The sequence below is a fragment of the Falco biarmicus genome, chromosome 7 (assembly GCF_023638135.1).
Source record: "Falco biarmicus isolate bFalBia1 chromosome 7, bFalBia1.pri, whole genome shotgun sequence".
Classification (NCBI taxonomy): domain Eukaryota; kingdom Metazoa; phylum Chordata; class Aves; order Falconiformes; family Falconidae; genus Falco; species Falco biarmicus.
In genome coordinates this window covers 45,979,898-45,994,597 of record NC_079294.1, presented here as the reverse complement: position 1 = coordinate 45,994,597, position 14,700 = coordinate 45,979,898, and the positions used below count along the sequence as shown (strand labels likewise).

The window sequence follows — 14,700 nt, the reverse complement described above, 5'->3', positions numbered from 1 at the left end:
TTTTTCAGCTGTGATTTTTAAAAGCTGTAGTGTTTGGTAGGGAGGGGAAGGTTGGCAATAGCAGAGTATTGTTTATGTGATGGTTTTCTTTGGAAGAATAAACCAAAGGCCTTAATATCTTGAATGCAGTCTCCTCAAATACTGCAATCTTTTCTATCCCAAGCCATTTTGGATACAGCATATAAATAACCATTACCTCTTTTAAAAACTTACTTTCTGCTCTGCAACACCAGTAGCTAGCTTATGTTAGTTCCTCAGCTTTGTATCCACATTTACATAATGCAGTACACTATATCAACTCAACTCTTCCCAAGCACAAACTGTCCAAGTTAGAACAGTTTACAGTTTTCTGTGGTGTGCCAGAACTGAATATCCCTAATTAGTCACTCTTATCTGTAGGATAAAAACCTGCTATGAACACTGATATATAGCTTTTTGTACTTTACCTGCTTGTATATGAGTTTCTTACTTAAGAACTGTTAGTGATTTCTAAGGTTTGGGGCTTTTTATTTAACAAAAAGAATGCTGTGTGGTGTGACACTAGGCTGCAAGTCATCTGGTTTGTGCAGTATGATGAAGATGCTTGAACTTAGCTATGTGACATTACATCCCCAAAAAGGAGGAATATTTATCTTTGAGATGGAGGATGCAAAGGGTGTGTTCTAATTTCCCCTGCTCCCCATGGCTCTTTTCCTCATTTACAACAGTTCTGAATAAATCGGAGATGGAGTTGGGCTTTTATGTATATTTGTTTGTCTTTGGCTCTTGCATCACACTTGCCTTTTGTTCTGCCTTTTAGACTTGTTTGTCTAATGGAAAACTGACATCTGTGGAGTCTGCAGTACCAAGCACATTATGTAGGCTGATGAGGTTCATGTTAACTCAGAGGCAATCTTTAATTCTTTTTTTAATATAGTTTGGAATGACATCACGGTACTATGTCTGCATGCATTACATTTATCTTGAAGATGATATGTTATTTGGTAGAGCGTACTCCAAGAGTACAGGTATAGGTCTGACTTCTGAACCTATCCTCTGATCTCTCTCCTTGGTCTTCTACTTTTGGCAGTATCTTAATGATCCATGCCAAGGCAGGTTTCCTCAGTTCATTCTTCAAGTTTGTTACAGGCGTTAGAGATACTAATGGTTGCCAAACTTAGTAGTATGTGTTTGTGAAGTTTTGGCAAGGATTCCTAGTTTATGGAGGATAAAGGAAAGAAAGCCCTGATACAATTTTATTGCCACCCAATCTTACAGAGAAGGCTGCTTTTAAAGAATTAATCTGTGTGTTAGAAGGTTGAAAGGATTGCATTTATTGCCAAACGCTGCTGCTTCCTAAAGCACAGTGTTCCTGAGTGAACGTGGTTAGCCAGGCCTATGAACCTCCAGCAGAACAAATGCCCAGCTTTCTGCACTCCTTGTGTACCTCCTGCAGGTCTCTGACTCCCTCTGGAAAGCTCGTGGAGGCCTCTGACAGCTACTTGGCTAGCTACTAAATCCAGCCAGGTGGTTTCAGAACTGTGCCGGCCAGCTTAGCACAAAGAAAGAAACTGTAGAAATGGTCTGTATTTCTATTCTTTCATTCCCAGGGCATTAGGAATCCATGTGCTGAAGTGTTGCTGGTTGGACAAATGTGATGCCCAGCCAACTGCTTGTGACCTGTTTAATGACTTACGATATTTTTTTAGAAAGAACATGCAGAGGCTCTAGTTGCTGACAGGGCACAACGACAGGAAGAGAAATTTTGTTAAGTCTTATAGGTGACTGCTATTTTCTATCTTGATTTAATGGATTGTGTAGTTTTTAGTATCTCTGGTAATGGGACAATGGAGTAGGCTTCAATGAAGGCTTTTAAATGTACTCTGAATTTTTTTGCAAATGGCTGTCTGCTGATGGCAAGAGATTGCAACGGTAATTGGTGTGAGTAACTCCGCATGGCTGAGAGTAACTCAGTATTATGCACGCAGATCTTTTATCTGTTTTGCTGCTTGAGAGTTTCTCCAAAACCTAAAAAGCTTAAATCATGATGGGGAAACAGGTAGCTTTATGGCATGGTGGGCTTTCATCAAAGCATGATGCTCTGAGCTGTTGGCTGCTGTTTGTTAAACCTCTTCCACTGCCTTGTAGGTAGTCAGTGCTACCAACACTGCGCTCCTACAGTGAAGTAGTGTAATTCTGAAATCAATAATGCATGACTTGGCTTCTAATAATGCAACACAAACAAACTATTAGTTAAACAGCTGGCTTCTGGCTCTAAATGTATAATCAGAGTTAATTGAATCCTTGCTATTTTATTTAATCTTTAGTAACTACCTAATAAACTCGGGAGGTGATTAGCGGCAACAGTAACTGCATTTGTCATCTCTCATGTCTGGGAAGATGAAGGTCTGTTTTCTAAACATTAATCCAGGCTGGTATCAGGCCAACTACATAACAATGAAGTTCAGGTCAGTGTGTGACGAGTAAGTGCCTCACCTCTGCTAGACCTGCACGACACTGTTGGCTGAGGCTTTCTGACCACTGAACTGGGAGAGCTGGCACTAACAGGACATGGTCAATCTTGTGAACCAGTCAGATCTAGCACTTTTCAGAATGCTTTTCAGAGCTATCAGGCTTCTCTTTTGAAGAGGTTGTAATAGAGGTATGCAGCTTTGCGTCTGATCGATCATCCCGTTCACTAACGGTCATTGAACTAACATACCCATTTTGGACATCTTTGCTATAAAATGCTATTAAATTGAAGCAAGCATACATATTATATTAAATATCTCCTTGAAGGGCACTAACTTAGAAATACTGATGAGTAATACTGATATATCTCAGAATCTAGACTGTTTCAGAATTAAAGCTAAAATATAACAGTTGAGCCTAACCTGGATGTGGCCTTGAAGACATATTTTGTGGCACCTAATAAATAAGGTGTGTTAGATCAGCTGATGATACAGCTGCTGTCTTAAATGGGCCTTTCTCTTTTCACAAATACATTGCCTTTCATGGATCCCCTGCATAAGAAACAGTTTTAAAGACAATGTTTTAAATATGAAGTACGACAAGTATACTTAATATTATGTCTTAATATTAAATTTAAAAGGCCATTTCTCTTAACAGTAAACTGGGAAACGGTGTGGAGAGCCAATACCAGAAAGAAATTTCAAGTTCACACCAATATGAATAGGAATGTTGGGCTTCTGCGAATCTTCCCAGGAATCACCACTGCTGCTGTAAGTGTTACCACTTCATTTTGGAAGTGGGTGAAGTGATGCTCAAACACTAGATTAGTTAACTGAAGTAGAGAAGCTGCATTGTTTGTAGCAGTGGTTGGAGTTTTGGGGGGAAGGGGAAGGATCTGTCATCTGATAAACATTTTTTTTGAATATCAGACCATTCAAAGACTATTTTCATATGCCATAAACTATTGACAAAAGCTTTACAAATATCTTTTGTCTAAACCGCCTGGGCTCTGAAACTTAAAAATAATCAGGGTTCATAAATAGGTCAAGTGTGCTTTTCTAGACATGTGCAGGCTACAGTGACCATGGAAATGCTCTTTTGCTGCATATTGAGATACATTAATAGATATCTTGTCAAAGAATACGCAGTATGGTGGGTGGAGGGGAGTGTGGCTTTTTCGGCAACTCGTGCTTCTTTTTTAAGATTCATTCTGTCTCACGCTGATGGTTAACATGACCCTCAGCGTTCAGACAGAGCTGAAAATGAGAAGTGAGATTTTGCTGCTGAAAATAGAGTGGGATTTTTTTTTTTTTCCTTTAGAAATTACTTTGCAGAACTGTGGGTTTAGGTAGATTTGTCTTTAAATTTTCAACTAATACTTGTTCCATTAAATTGACAAGTCATTTGTGGCTGTTGCCATCTTAAATTGAATAGTAGTTTAAGCAGCACTACTCAATTATATTACCATTCTTTTTAGGTGAATATGAACAGATGGAAAGGCAGAGGGGTGGTATATTTGCAATAAAACTCCAACTGCATAGTTAGCCTCATGGGGGCTTACAGTGCATTGCATTTAGCATATGTGATCAGCAAGGAAACATCTAGGTTGTTTAAAATATATCCTTCTAGAAAGAGGACTTTGCTAGGCATTCTCTTACAGTGGGGCACAATAGCTGCCTCATTAACAACTGACCCAGAAGGTGTTAGTGCCTCTTCTTTTTTCTGCCTTGAGTTAAATCAATTGGCTTTTGAGCTAACAAACTCCAGGCTTCATTAGAATGTTCTTTCCTGGAAAGTGAGACACCCTCTCTCTTAGGCAGACATTTAACAAAAGTATTTGCTAAAGTAATGGATCTGGGCAGGGGTGGGCATTCTAATCTCAATTAATAATTTTACATTTATTTCATAAGTGTAAAACTACTGCTTTGTCCCGCTGTGGTGCAACAGTATAGCCTGTTAATGGCACTTGAACAATGGCATCCTTTTTCACACTGAGGTCATGACTGTAGAAAATAGTTTATTTTAAGATCTATCCCTCTAGGAATTTTAAAGGAAGCTAGAGAGTGAAATTCTCATATTTTTTTTTTTTTAAAGCTTATTCTACAGTCCCAGTTATTGCAAATGGGGAACACAGAAGGGCATGAGAAGACTGTAAGGCATGAGAGCCTGTAAGACTGTAATACGAATAGACCATTTTTAAAAATGCTATGCCATAAACGAAAACCTTAATGTGACTTAAACGCACCTTTTTTTCTCTCTTCCCTGTCTTGTTTTCAAACAGGTAAAAGCATTTCTTCAGCCTCCAACTGAGGGCATTGTACTTGAAACTTATGGAAGTGGCAATGCCCCGAACAACAGAGAAGACTTACTGGAAGAACTGAGGAAAGCAGCTGCACGAAATGTAGTGATTCTAAACTGTACCCAGTGCTTACGAGGGTCTGTTAAAATGGTCTATGCAACAGGACAGGTAAGGGTTGTGCTGTGATTTCAGACCCTGCTGCTGTGCAAAAGAAACATCCCACTGATACAACTTGATTGTAGACTTCTAGTAGTCCCAGTGTATAAAACCAGATTTATTAACTGTAAAGATATGGCTCATAAAATAACTACATCTGAAAAATCTTAAGCTGGAAGCATTTAAATATGTATCTGCAAATCGGATCCTGTTACTCCTAGTCTGAATGGTTGAAACAGTCAACTCTAATCCCAAATGAGTGATTGCTTGCTCCTGTCATATGCAGCACTCCAGGATACCTTGCATTAGCTTGGTAGCAACGCTCCCAAGGGGATTCCACCGAGCTAGAAGCTAGCGTAGGGGTCAGACGAGCAAATAATGTACTACTTGATAGGCTAGCAGTTACTGAGCTACAGTCCATGAACATCAAGAAAGCCTGTAAATCCAAGCAGTATTCCAAATCCCAGGTTTTAATTTGCCTGGAAGTACAACTGAATTCAGTGAGAGATTGGAGCACTGTATGTAAGGGAAGCATCTGTCTTGCAGAAAGGAAATCAGCTGCGTTTAACCCATGAAGGTTAACTTAAAGCAGGCTTTGTATTGATGCTGTTAATATTCAGGACACTTTGTAGTGAGTTTCTCGGTTGTGTATTAAGACATGACATCACTGGGACTAATAAGAGCTCAAAGTCATATAAGAGTATGTGTTGCATGTGGTAGTATGAAGGAAGCTGGTTTAACTGGCCTTCATAAACAGGCCAGCCATTAAATAGCCAAGAAGCACTGCCAGAGGGTGACTCATCCCCCTGTTTTAGACACCTGGTTTTGTTGGGAGCAGCCACCCATCTGGCAGAGCCAGACTCTTCGTTGACTGTAAGGCAAACCTAGATACTCTAGTCTGGTGCTGAAACCTGCCTCTTCTAACACTGGTTTTGACACAGCTTTAGATTATGTTCGCTTCAAGAACGCATTCTGTTTTGATGAGAAAGAAAAAGAAATGTGTTTCTTTCCACCTCTTCAGTATCCAAACTGTATTTTCTGATATGGGCAGACATATGAGTGTTGCTAAAGCTTTTGCATAACTTAATGGGGATGTGCTGAGAGGCATAAACTTTTGCAAAGGTCCCGGCTCTGTAGCAGATAGGATAGGTATACATGGATTCTATAGAACAATTCATATGGAAGGAAGAAAGCACTTAGGTCAATGAAGACACCAAATGTGTTTGGGAAAACAATATGAAAATGAAGTCTAGCTTTTATGTGCCCTTCTGCTTGAAATGAACTGCTAAAATGTACGGAAGGAATTAAAAAACCCCAACACTTTTCCATGTCTTGTGAAAAGCTTCTCCAAGTAGACACCTCTAAAATGGGTTTTTGCACTGTGATCCAGACTGTTGATATGCTGAATAGAAAGATTCTGTTTAGGTCTTAATGAACAGTGGTTCGTTAAGGCTGTGTGGAAATGTGTTTGCTTCTGGTCTCCACTTTTTGTATGGAGCATGCATTGTGTTGCTTCAGCATCCATTGATGGAGGCTGCCCTGTTGGGCATCTTTCTAGGAGAACTGGCAGAGCCAAATCCTACAAAATTACTTCACACTTGTTCTTTCATCACCTTCTTCTCTTCATAAGGAACTGCTCAATGGAGGAAGTATCGTGGGTGAATTCTGGAAAGCTGCTGGAACGTTAACTTTATTTTTCTGTAAATAAAATCTTTCATGGGCTTTTGCATATGGCTAGGCCATGTTTTACTCTTTCAATCTAGCCAGGTGGGTCAGCTGAGTCCCTGGTTTCTCTTGAAGTGTTTGTTTTAATTAACTGAATGTCTGGCCTGTGATCCATCTGCACAGTAGAAACTTATAATTGAGGGGACTTTAGGTATAGGAAGGAAGCTGGGAAATCCCTTCCTCCTCTTTCTCAAACCTGCTGAAAAAGCCCTAACTGTTCTTTGGCTAGCTCTGCACTACAGAAAATATATCTTACCTTCTCTGTGTATGTTTGCTCATGGGACCTCTAAAAATGCTAGTCTGGGGCTCTCAGAGGTGGTTAATGAGCTGATTAAGGCTCTGTGTCTTGCTAAAAATATTGGTTAAGCCACAAGTTTCAAAGCTGAAGTTTATATATAAGGTATTTAAAAGTAAAATGCTGCGTAAAAACCTACTGCAAGATGCTTAACTGTGAGGCATCACATCATGACAAAGATGATGTCTGTGGTTTAGAGAAGCCCAAGTGTTTGCCCAGATACAATTTAGTGACAAGTGATCTGCAGTCTTTGTCTTTGCTGTCTTGCTCACTGTACTCTTAAAGGGCTTGCTGACTATAGCAAAGATCTTTTTGCTCTGGTTCAGATAGGGTTTTTTTGGTTGTGGGTTTTTTTTTTAACTAGCAGAAAGATAAGTTAAAAAGGTCATCTTTTTTAGTTGTTCTTGTCAGAACTGTGTAAATTACATATTTTGGTTGTATGTTCTAAATCATACACTGCTAGCACAGCCTGAAAGGATCTGAAAACACTCCTGCTGTGAGCACGCTGTAGCACTGGAATTCATCCAAAGCAATGCCCCATAAAAGAATGGTAAATATGTCTGTGTGAGAACAGCCTACTTGGCAATGTTCAAAATGCCACTGGGTTAAAACAGAGTAACTGCAGCTTTTCAATAAAGGGAATCTGACAACTCTGCAGATAGCTGATACGGACCTGTAACCTTTCCCTTTTAGCATAGTAAGTGACCGTAGCAAACGTTTGGTTGAATTCTTCAATGTTATTGCATGAAAAGGAATTTAAAGTAAAAGTCATCTTTATTCAGCTGGCTCTAGTATTTGCTTGGTATTTGATAACTAAAAATACAAAAATTACACTGGTGGTAGGAGGAGCAAGAGAGTGGGAGGCACAGCTGCATACTGTATTCTGTGTAGCTACTCATCATTCATATACATTTTCTGTACACGCAGGTATTTCTGAATGCTATGCTAATTGGAATCATTATTCCTTTTTATTCAGACTCTCGCTGATGTTGGAGTAATTCCTGGAGGTGATATGACACCAGAGGCAGCCTTAACTAAACTGTCATACACGCTTGGCAAGAGTGAGCTTAGCTGGGTGGAGAAGAGGCAGGTAAATATTTGAGTGTGACCTTGAAAGGCTTTAACTTCCTCATCTACTGTGCTAACTTCTGCTTAGCTGGATGCCTTGAGCTTCTCTCTTGCATGTAAAAGCAATCGGTTCCAGAGCCATAATGTGAACAGCAAGTGGGATTTTTTTTTTGCATGAAGGAAAATACTGTTAGGCAAATGGATGTATGTACATCGGGAGAGAAAAGAGTTCTCTGCATAAGTCAAGTGGAGACCATGATCAAGCCATAAAAATGCCATCTTGAAATGGTAGTAGTCTACCTTGAACATTTTGGTACTAAAAACCTGTAAGGGGAAATTCATGTGAGAGACAGAAACCCAACCCTACTGAAGTCAGCAAAGATCTTGTCATTGATCTTAGTGTGGGAAATATTTCACCCCAGACTCATTCACACAAAGCCAATTCTGAAAATAAGTATTGCCTACAGCCTCTTTCTTTGCAGCATTACTCATGACAGTGTTGGATTATGTTTCTTTAAGAGGAGGTAAACTTTATAAATAATACATAAAACCCAGAAGATTATTCTAAGAACCAGTTGTAAGTGAATTTGGAATCATAACCCCATTAACAATGTTCTTACTGTTCAGTGGTGCTTAATCGAGGCTTTGCCCCTCAAATTATGCAGTTGTATATAGTGTTCCTTTTATACAAGGAACATACAGCTCTGAATCAGAAAGGGGAGCAGCAGTCTGCAGGAATGCATGTATTTCTATGCTTGTATGCAGTGAAATCACAGTCCTGACACTTTGGGAGATGACATCATGATGAGTCACTCTCTAGACTTAAGCACTGCATGCACATGTGTATCTTATGATGGTGTTTTGTTTTTATTAAAACTGAAACTTGATCGTCATTTCATGCTCAATATCTTCCAGCCAGTAGCAGCTCTTGAGACAAACATTTGGACACCTCTGATTGTAACTGGGCTGGCTGGAAGTACCACTTGCCATGCTCAGAGTTTCAGACTCCGAGCTTTCGGTTCTTTGCTAAAGCCCTGGCTCTGAAAAATGAGAGGAGGAGCAGCTATGTGTTTCTTCAGTGAGGATGGCAAGAGCACACTTTGGCAAGAACATGCTTGACAGGCGATATAATGCTGTCTGAAGAGCAGTGGTATTGGATGGGTTTCTGTATATCCACTTCAGAAACCCAGGCTCTTCACTGGTGCCCCTCTGGCACACTCGCTGACCCTGGGACATACACATACTAGCCTGTTTTTTTAATGCAGACTTTAATCTTCGGCACGGAGGATTATTTGGCTTGGGACAGGAGAAACTGTCCCACCTGGCTTCCTGTCTAGGTGTCTTAAGTTTAAACTTAATTTGAGATCCAGTTTGTTGAGGTGAGGTAGCTGACTTACTTAGGTGAGGACTTGAGGACAAGATGTTTTGAGTGCCACTGGTACAGTACAAGGTACTCCTGCATCTTCATGTCCTGTCCTTTGCAATGGGCTACCTAGTTTTTGTGTGGTGGTGCTGGGACCTCCTTTATATGGTTTGAAAAACAAAATAACTTTTGCTATTTCTTTGAGTTAAGCAGGATTAATTTCCTCATTTGACTCATTGTACAGACCCACAAACAATTGTGCTGGCACAGCTAAGGGAGCAGCACGCTGTATTGCCTGGGCAAGAATGAGTGGTAGAGACCAGGAGAAGAAGGAAGCCTGGAAATTTGTCTGTGGCAATATCTTCAGCTAAACATATCACCAAACAATAGTCTCCCAAGAGACGGAAGCTGTCCTGAAGCTGGCGTGGTTATTTTAGGATTCTCTTTCAACACGGAGAAGCAAGGAATGTGCCCCCAGACACATGCAAATGGCTGCAGAGCTGGTAGGACCGAGTAAGGCGCGTAGGGCTTTGCACTGGGTGCATTTAGCACAGGTGCCAATTGCTAAGGTTACCTGTGCAAAGCAATGATCTCAACCTGTCAAACTCTAAAAGTGCGCCAAAGCAGTTGGTATCCTCTGAGTTGGATGTATATGGGACTCTTCCAGCAGACAGCTAGTGTTGTCAGCTCTTGGAGTTTTGGGTTTTTTTTTAATAAAGGGCATGCCTAGACATAAGTAAACCTGGGGCATTCCTCCTTCCAACATCACATCTGTTTCTCGCAAACTTTCACAATCCTGCTTTTTAAAATTCTAATTGAAATAACTACGTGCTTTATAGCTGCATCAGCAACCTTTCATGAAAGACTGCCAGGATGTAAAATTGTCAGAATTGAGGAAACCAGTTGCTTATTCTTAATGACTGGCTTGTCTCTCTGTTCTCCAGGTTTCCCAGAACCTGTCTTTTGGAGTATTTTCACGTCTCTATTGCCATATTCAAGCACATTCTACACATGAATTGGCTGACCTTTTTTTGGTTGTTTTTCCCCCTCCCCAGTTACATTGGATGCATCCATCCTGCAAACTGTTACATGCCTGCTTTACTATTGCATGACTAGCACTACTGCAGACCCTCTGCATGCAAAGCTGGCTATGTAGTCAGATTTTAACAAAATCAGGGCTAATGGAGCCATTTGAAAACCCCTGAAATACATGAATGTCCACAGGCAGCACTGGGCTTTGTCTTGAGTCCTACGTGCTCAGTCTGTGTAGGAGGACTAAGGTTTGGGAATGTTGGCAACAGGCAGCATTTCAGAATATTCTGGTCTTCAGCCTTGCTCTGCTAATTACTCGCTATCTTTGTGGTTCTAAGTAGGCTGCAGCTTACGCCGCTAGGGAACTTTTGTCTGCATCCTCTAAAAATTGGGGTGTTTTGTTATGTGTTTATTTTGGTTTCTTTGCTTTGGAAGAAAATTTTATTTGCCTCTTCCCCCCCCCCCCCCCCCAGCTTTTGTCTTTTTAAACTTGCAGTCTTCATGGAACAGTAACTATTTCTTTAATCTTTTGTCTGCATTCAATTAGTTTCCTTAATTCCTCCGAACAATTTTCTAACTTGATCCTAAGGTTTTGTATTAGACTACTACCATATTTTTCCTCTGCTAACAAAGGATTTGATTGCTTGCTTTTCAGATGCTGAGTGAGAATCTAAGAGGAGAAATGACTGTTGTACCCACAGGAGCCAAGATCTCTCTGAGAGATAGCAAGTTTATTCAAATGATTGCCAAATCTCTAAGCATCAGCACCAAGGAGGTATATACTTAAATATTTAAAATTGAACTCATGTGAAGCTGTACACTCAGTTAAATGAACCTAGCTTAAAGATGAACGGAGAAGCTGACAGAAAAATGGAACTTTGGAGCTTTTATATTATTTTTTTTTTTTTAGTACGGAGTGTCCCAGCTAACCAGTTGGGTTAGAGAGAAAGGACACAATGACAAACATAACATGAAAATGTTTTTAATTAAAAACACTAACTTTTTTCCCCCCCTCTTTGTAGGCCGATCTTGAGTTTATTTTCTTGGCTGGCTGGTTGCAATAACAAGCCTCAGACAGTTGCTGTAATTCAGGGTATCAATGATATGAAAAAGTACTTTGTATTTTTGTGGTCAAATGTATTTTAGAGCAATCTAAATAATAATGGGTAAAACAGCTTCATTGTATGTGCAGTCATAGAAGGCTGATACTAAGGAAGCTCTACACAAGTGTAATTTGTGGTGTTTAGAATTAGTCCCTCCCGACTGGAAAATCAGAAAATACAGTCTTGGTTGTAAGATACAACTACTTGCTTTTCCCTTGGCTTGGTTTCAGGGAAGATGGGTAGTGGCTAATGAATACTGAATGTATGGTTCTTCAAGTGTGAGAAATGGGGGGATATTTAGGAGGATATTAGGAGCAATCACATGAATAAAGTTGATACAGTTTTGAGAAGACTAGGCTATACGGTCTTTTCCAGCTCCTACCTGTGCTGTTTCTCTTACTGTTCTGATGGGCAACTATGGTAGTACAAAGATGGTAATTGGTGTGTGCACCTTACATGGTATATATAGATATCAGGTAATTGTAGTGTTGCCAAGCAGAAATATAAATCTTATGGATGTGAGACTGACAAAATGTAAAATAAACATGAGACTTCTTTCCTTCCAAAAATTAAATGCTACCATTTTTAAATATCCAAATGACTGATTTGGAAACTTTACATGAAAGCAAGGGCAGAGGGGTTTTTTTGACTTGGGCATCAATCACATTAGAGGTGAGGCTGATATTGAATGTTTCATTTTATTTGTTTCTTCAGGAGTTAGAAGCCATAAGAGATGCATTAACTCCACCTTTGGCTTGTGCTGCAGCTAAACTGGGTGACATAGATGCACTGAGATCCATAGCAGAAATGGTAATGTAAAACTAACAGTTTGTATAAAACATGAGTTTTTAAATAGAGCTGTAAATGACAGGAGGAAGCTATGCTCACTGGAAAGCAGCTACCTAAGTCTTAGAATCAAGGTGCTTTGACTGATACAATTGGTTTCTAGGCTTCTCAGTCTTTGCCTTTCAAAACTGGTACGTTCTTTCCCCTATCTGGTTCTCAGCTGTTTACATTTTCTTTTGAACTGTGAAAATACAGATAGATTAAAATGCAAGTTCTTATCTACTAACTTTGGAACACTTTAAAATGGTTTGTGCTGCTTTCTTTCACTTAACTTTATGCATATTCATAATATCCAGCTTTTGGACGTAAATCTGTCATGATTTAAAAAAAAAAAAAAAAGCAGCTTGAAAATTGCATTTAAGCAAAGCAGAGCGCAGTGCTAATTCAGGATTTTTGGCTTTCCCTATAGCTCTAGCTTGGGTTATACCTGAAAAAAAAACCCAGGCATCTCCCTGCATCATCTTCTGCACCCCTCTTGTTTGTTTGTTTGTTTGCTTGTTTTTTCTTTGCCTTGGTTTACCTTACTCTTGAGACTTTGGTAACTGAGAAAGGATAAATATATCTTGAAAATAACAATAAACTAATACAAGTAAAATTGGCAGGCTGTAGGCCCAAAGCTGCTGTATGGCATACTGCAATAAAGAGCATATCTGAAGGGGCTGTAATAAGAATACGTGTAGGGGGGGAACGTACAGAAGGTGGAACAGGTATCTTTACTGGTGGTAAAAAAACACTACAAGATAAAACTTAAGTAAGGTTGACAAGCTTAACAGTTTGGTGGCAGAACTAAAATGTGAATCTACTGTTGTACCAACAACTTAATGTGCAGCCATTATCTTTTTAGCATGCAAAGGATCTGTCCTTTTGTAGGGTGGAAACTTGAGCTGTGGAGACTACGATGGCCGAACCCCACTTCATGTTGCAGCCTCTGAAGGGCATTTACCATTAGTTGAGTATTTGTTAACATCTGGTGCAACTGTTTATGCTAGAGACAGATATGGATCTACCCCACTGCTCAATGCGATTAAGTTCAGGTAACAAAATAATTTATATATCACTCTAAAGTTTATAAACCTTTTGTCATTTTGGATTTAAAGTCCATCCCTGTGTTTCGGTTTTATTTTGTCTCAGGAGTCACGTGTGAATGACAGTAGTTAAAATAACTCAAACCAGCTTCACTTCAAAGGTTGTGACTAGCCTAGATTTAAAGATCTTCTTAAAATAATATTAAATGAAAGCAAATAACCTGATACACATGCAGAATTTGAGCATAAGGTAAACAAATTATTATTGACCATTATTTCAGGACTCCACTCTTTGTTATGATGCTTCCTTATAAAACAGAGCCAAACTGATTACTCCTTTTGACTGTCAGAAGACAGGGTGCAGGACCAAGGGCTGGCTGGCTGCTTTCTGCCCTCCCCTTTCTCATCAAGATCAGGCTGTTTTCAGTTGGCACAAAATATACTGGTTGGCTAACATGTTTTAATCTTTCCCTTCCACCGGTGCTTTCCTGACTCTCTCGCTGGGTGACTGGGTTTTTGATATATTTTTTTTTTCCCTTCCACCCACTCATAATTATATGGGCTGGCTGCACAGCTCTGCCTGCTTTGTGGATTTCCTTTTCCTGTTGTTCTGGATGTCGGAAGTGCTTGAATGGTAGTCATGGACAGGCGATTTACTGGTCTCTTCCATATTGTATACTCCTAAGGAACGGCCGTAGCACAGAATATAAAAGTTATCAGTTACCAAAGTTTAATTTTAAAACACTTAGTTTATATAGCCTGGGGATCATAGAGCCATTGGTCTCTAACGTGTTAGAAGCTGCTTGCCCTGATCTCTTCTTGTTTCTTTGATCCACTTTCAGGTCCTTATCTCATATTCAGTCTATATGATGGCAGGAGAGGAGGTTTTTTTTCTGCAAAGGCGCTTGGAGTGATAGGATTTTCATGGTCTTTATGGATGTCTGTCCCCAAATACTCCTACAGCTTTCTAACGTTGACAAGTTCACCTGGTCTATCAGGCTGGAGCTAGCTCCCTGGGAGGTCTGACAGTCCTGGTTTTGCATTGGTTGCCGGAATAACGTATTACAGGCTTTTTCTGTCTCAAAGACCAGATGTAGAAAACTCAACAGGCTCTATTAACTTGATACTTGAAGTCCTGTGTGGCCACACGGTGCTAATGCCATACCTAGTGCATGGTCCCCTATGGTTTTGTAGTTGTTGCTTTATCTCATGAATATATAAGCCTTTCAGTGGCAAACCCTTAAAGTCTTGAAGCAAAAACAAGCCCAACAGCAAATCAAACAAATAACCTCGCAGCTAAATAGAGATGGCTCTGGTCCAATGTGAGAAAATGCTAA

General features: G+C 39.9%; 1 protein-coding gene across 1 annotated transcript in view; it reads left to right on the top strand.

The window, feature by feature from the left end:
• ASPG (asparaginase) overlaps window positions 1-14,700 on the top strand; it is a 47,059-nt gene that overhangs the window by 18,958 nt on the left and 13,401 nt on the right. Inside the window, exons 7-12 of the mRNA XM_056346936.1 lie at window positions 3,109-3,221; window positions 4,733-4,918; window positions 7,903-8,016; window positions 11,045-11,164; window positions 12,207-12,302; window positions 13,209-13,372. Of these exons, the coding sequence (XP_056202911.1) occupies window positions 3,109-3,221; window positions 4,733-4,918; window positions 7,903-8,016; window positions 11,045-11,164; window positions 12,207-12,302; window positions 13,209-13,372 (793 nt within the window). The remainder of the gene's footprint in view (window positions 1-3,108; window positions 3,222-4,732; window positions 4,919-7,902; window positions 8,017-11,044; window positions 11,165-12,206; window positions 12,303-13,208; window positions 13,373-14,700) is intronic.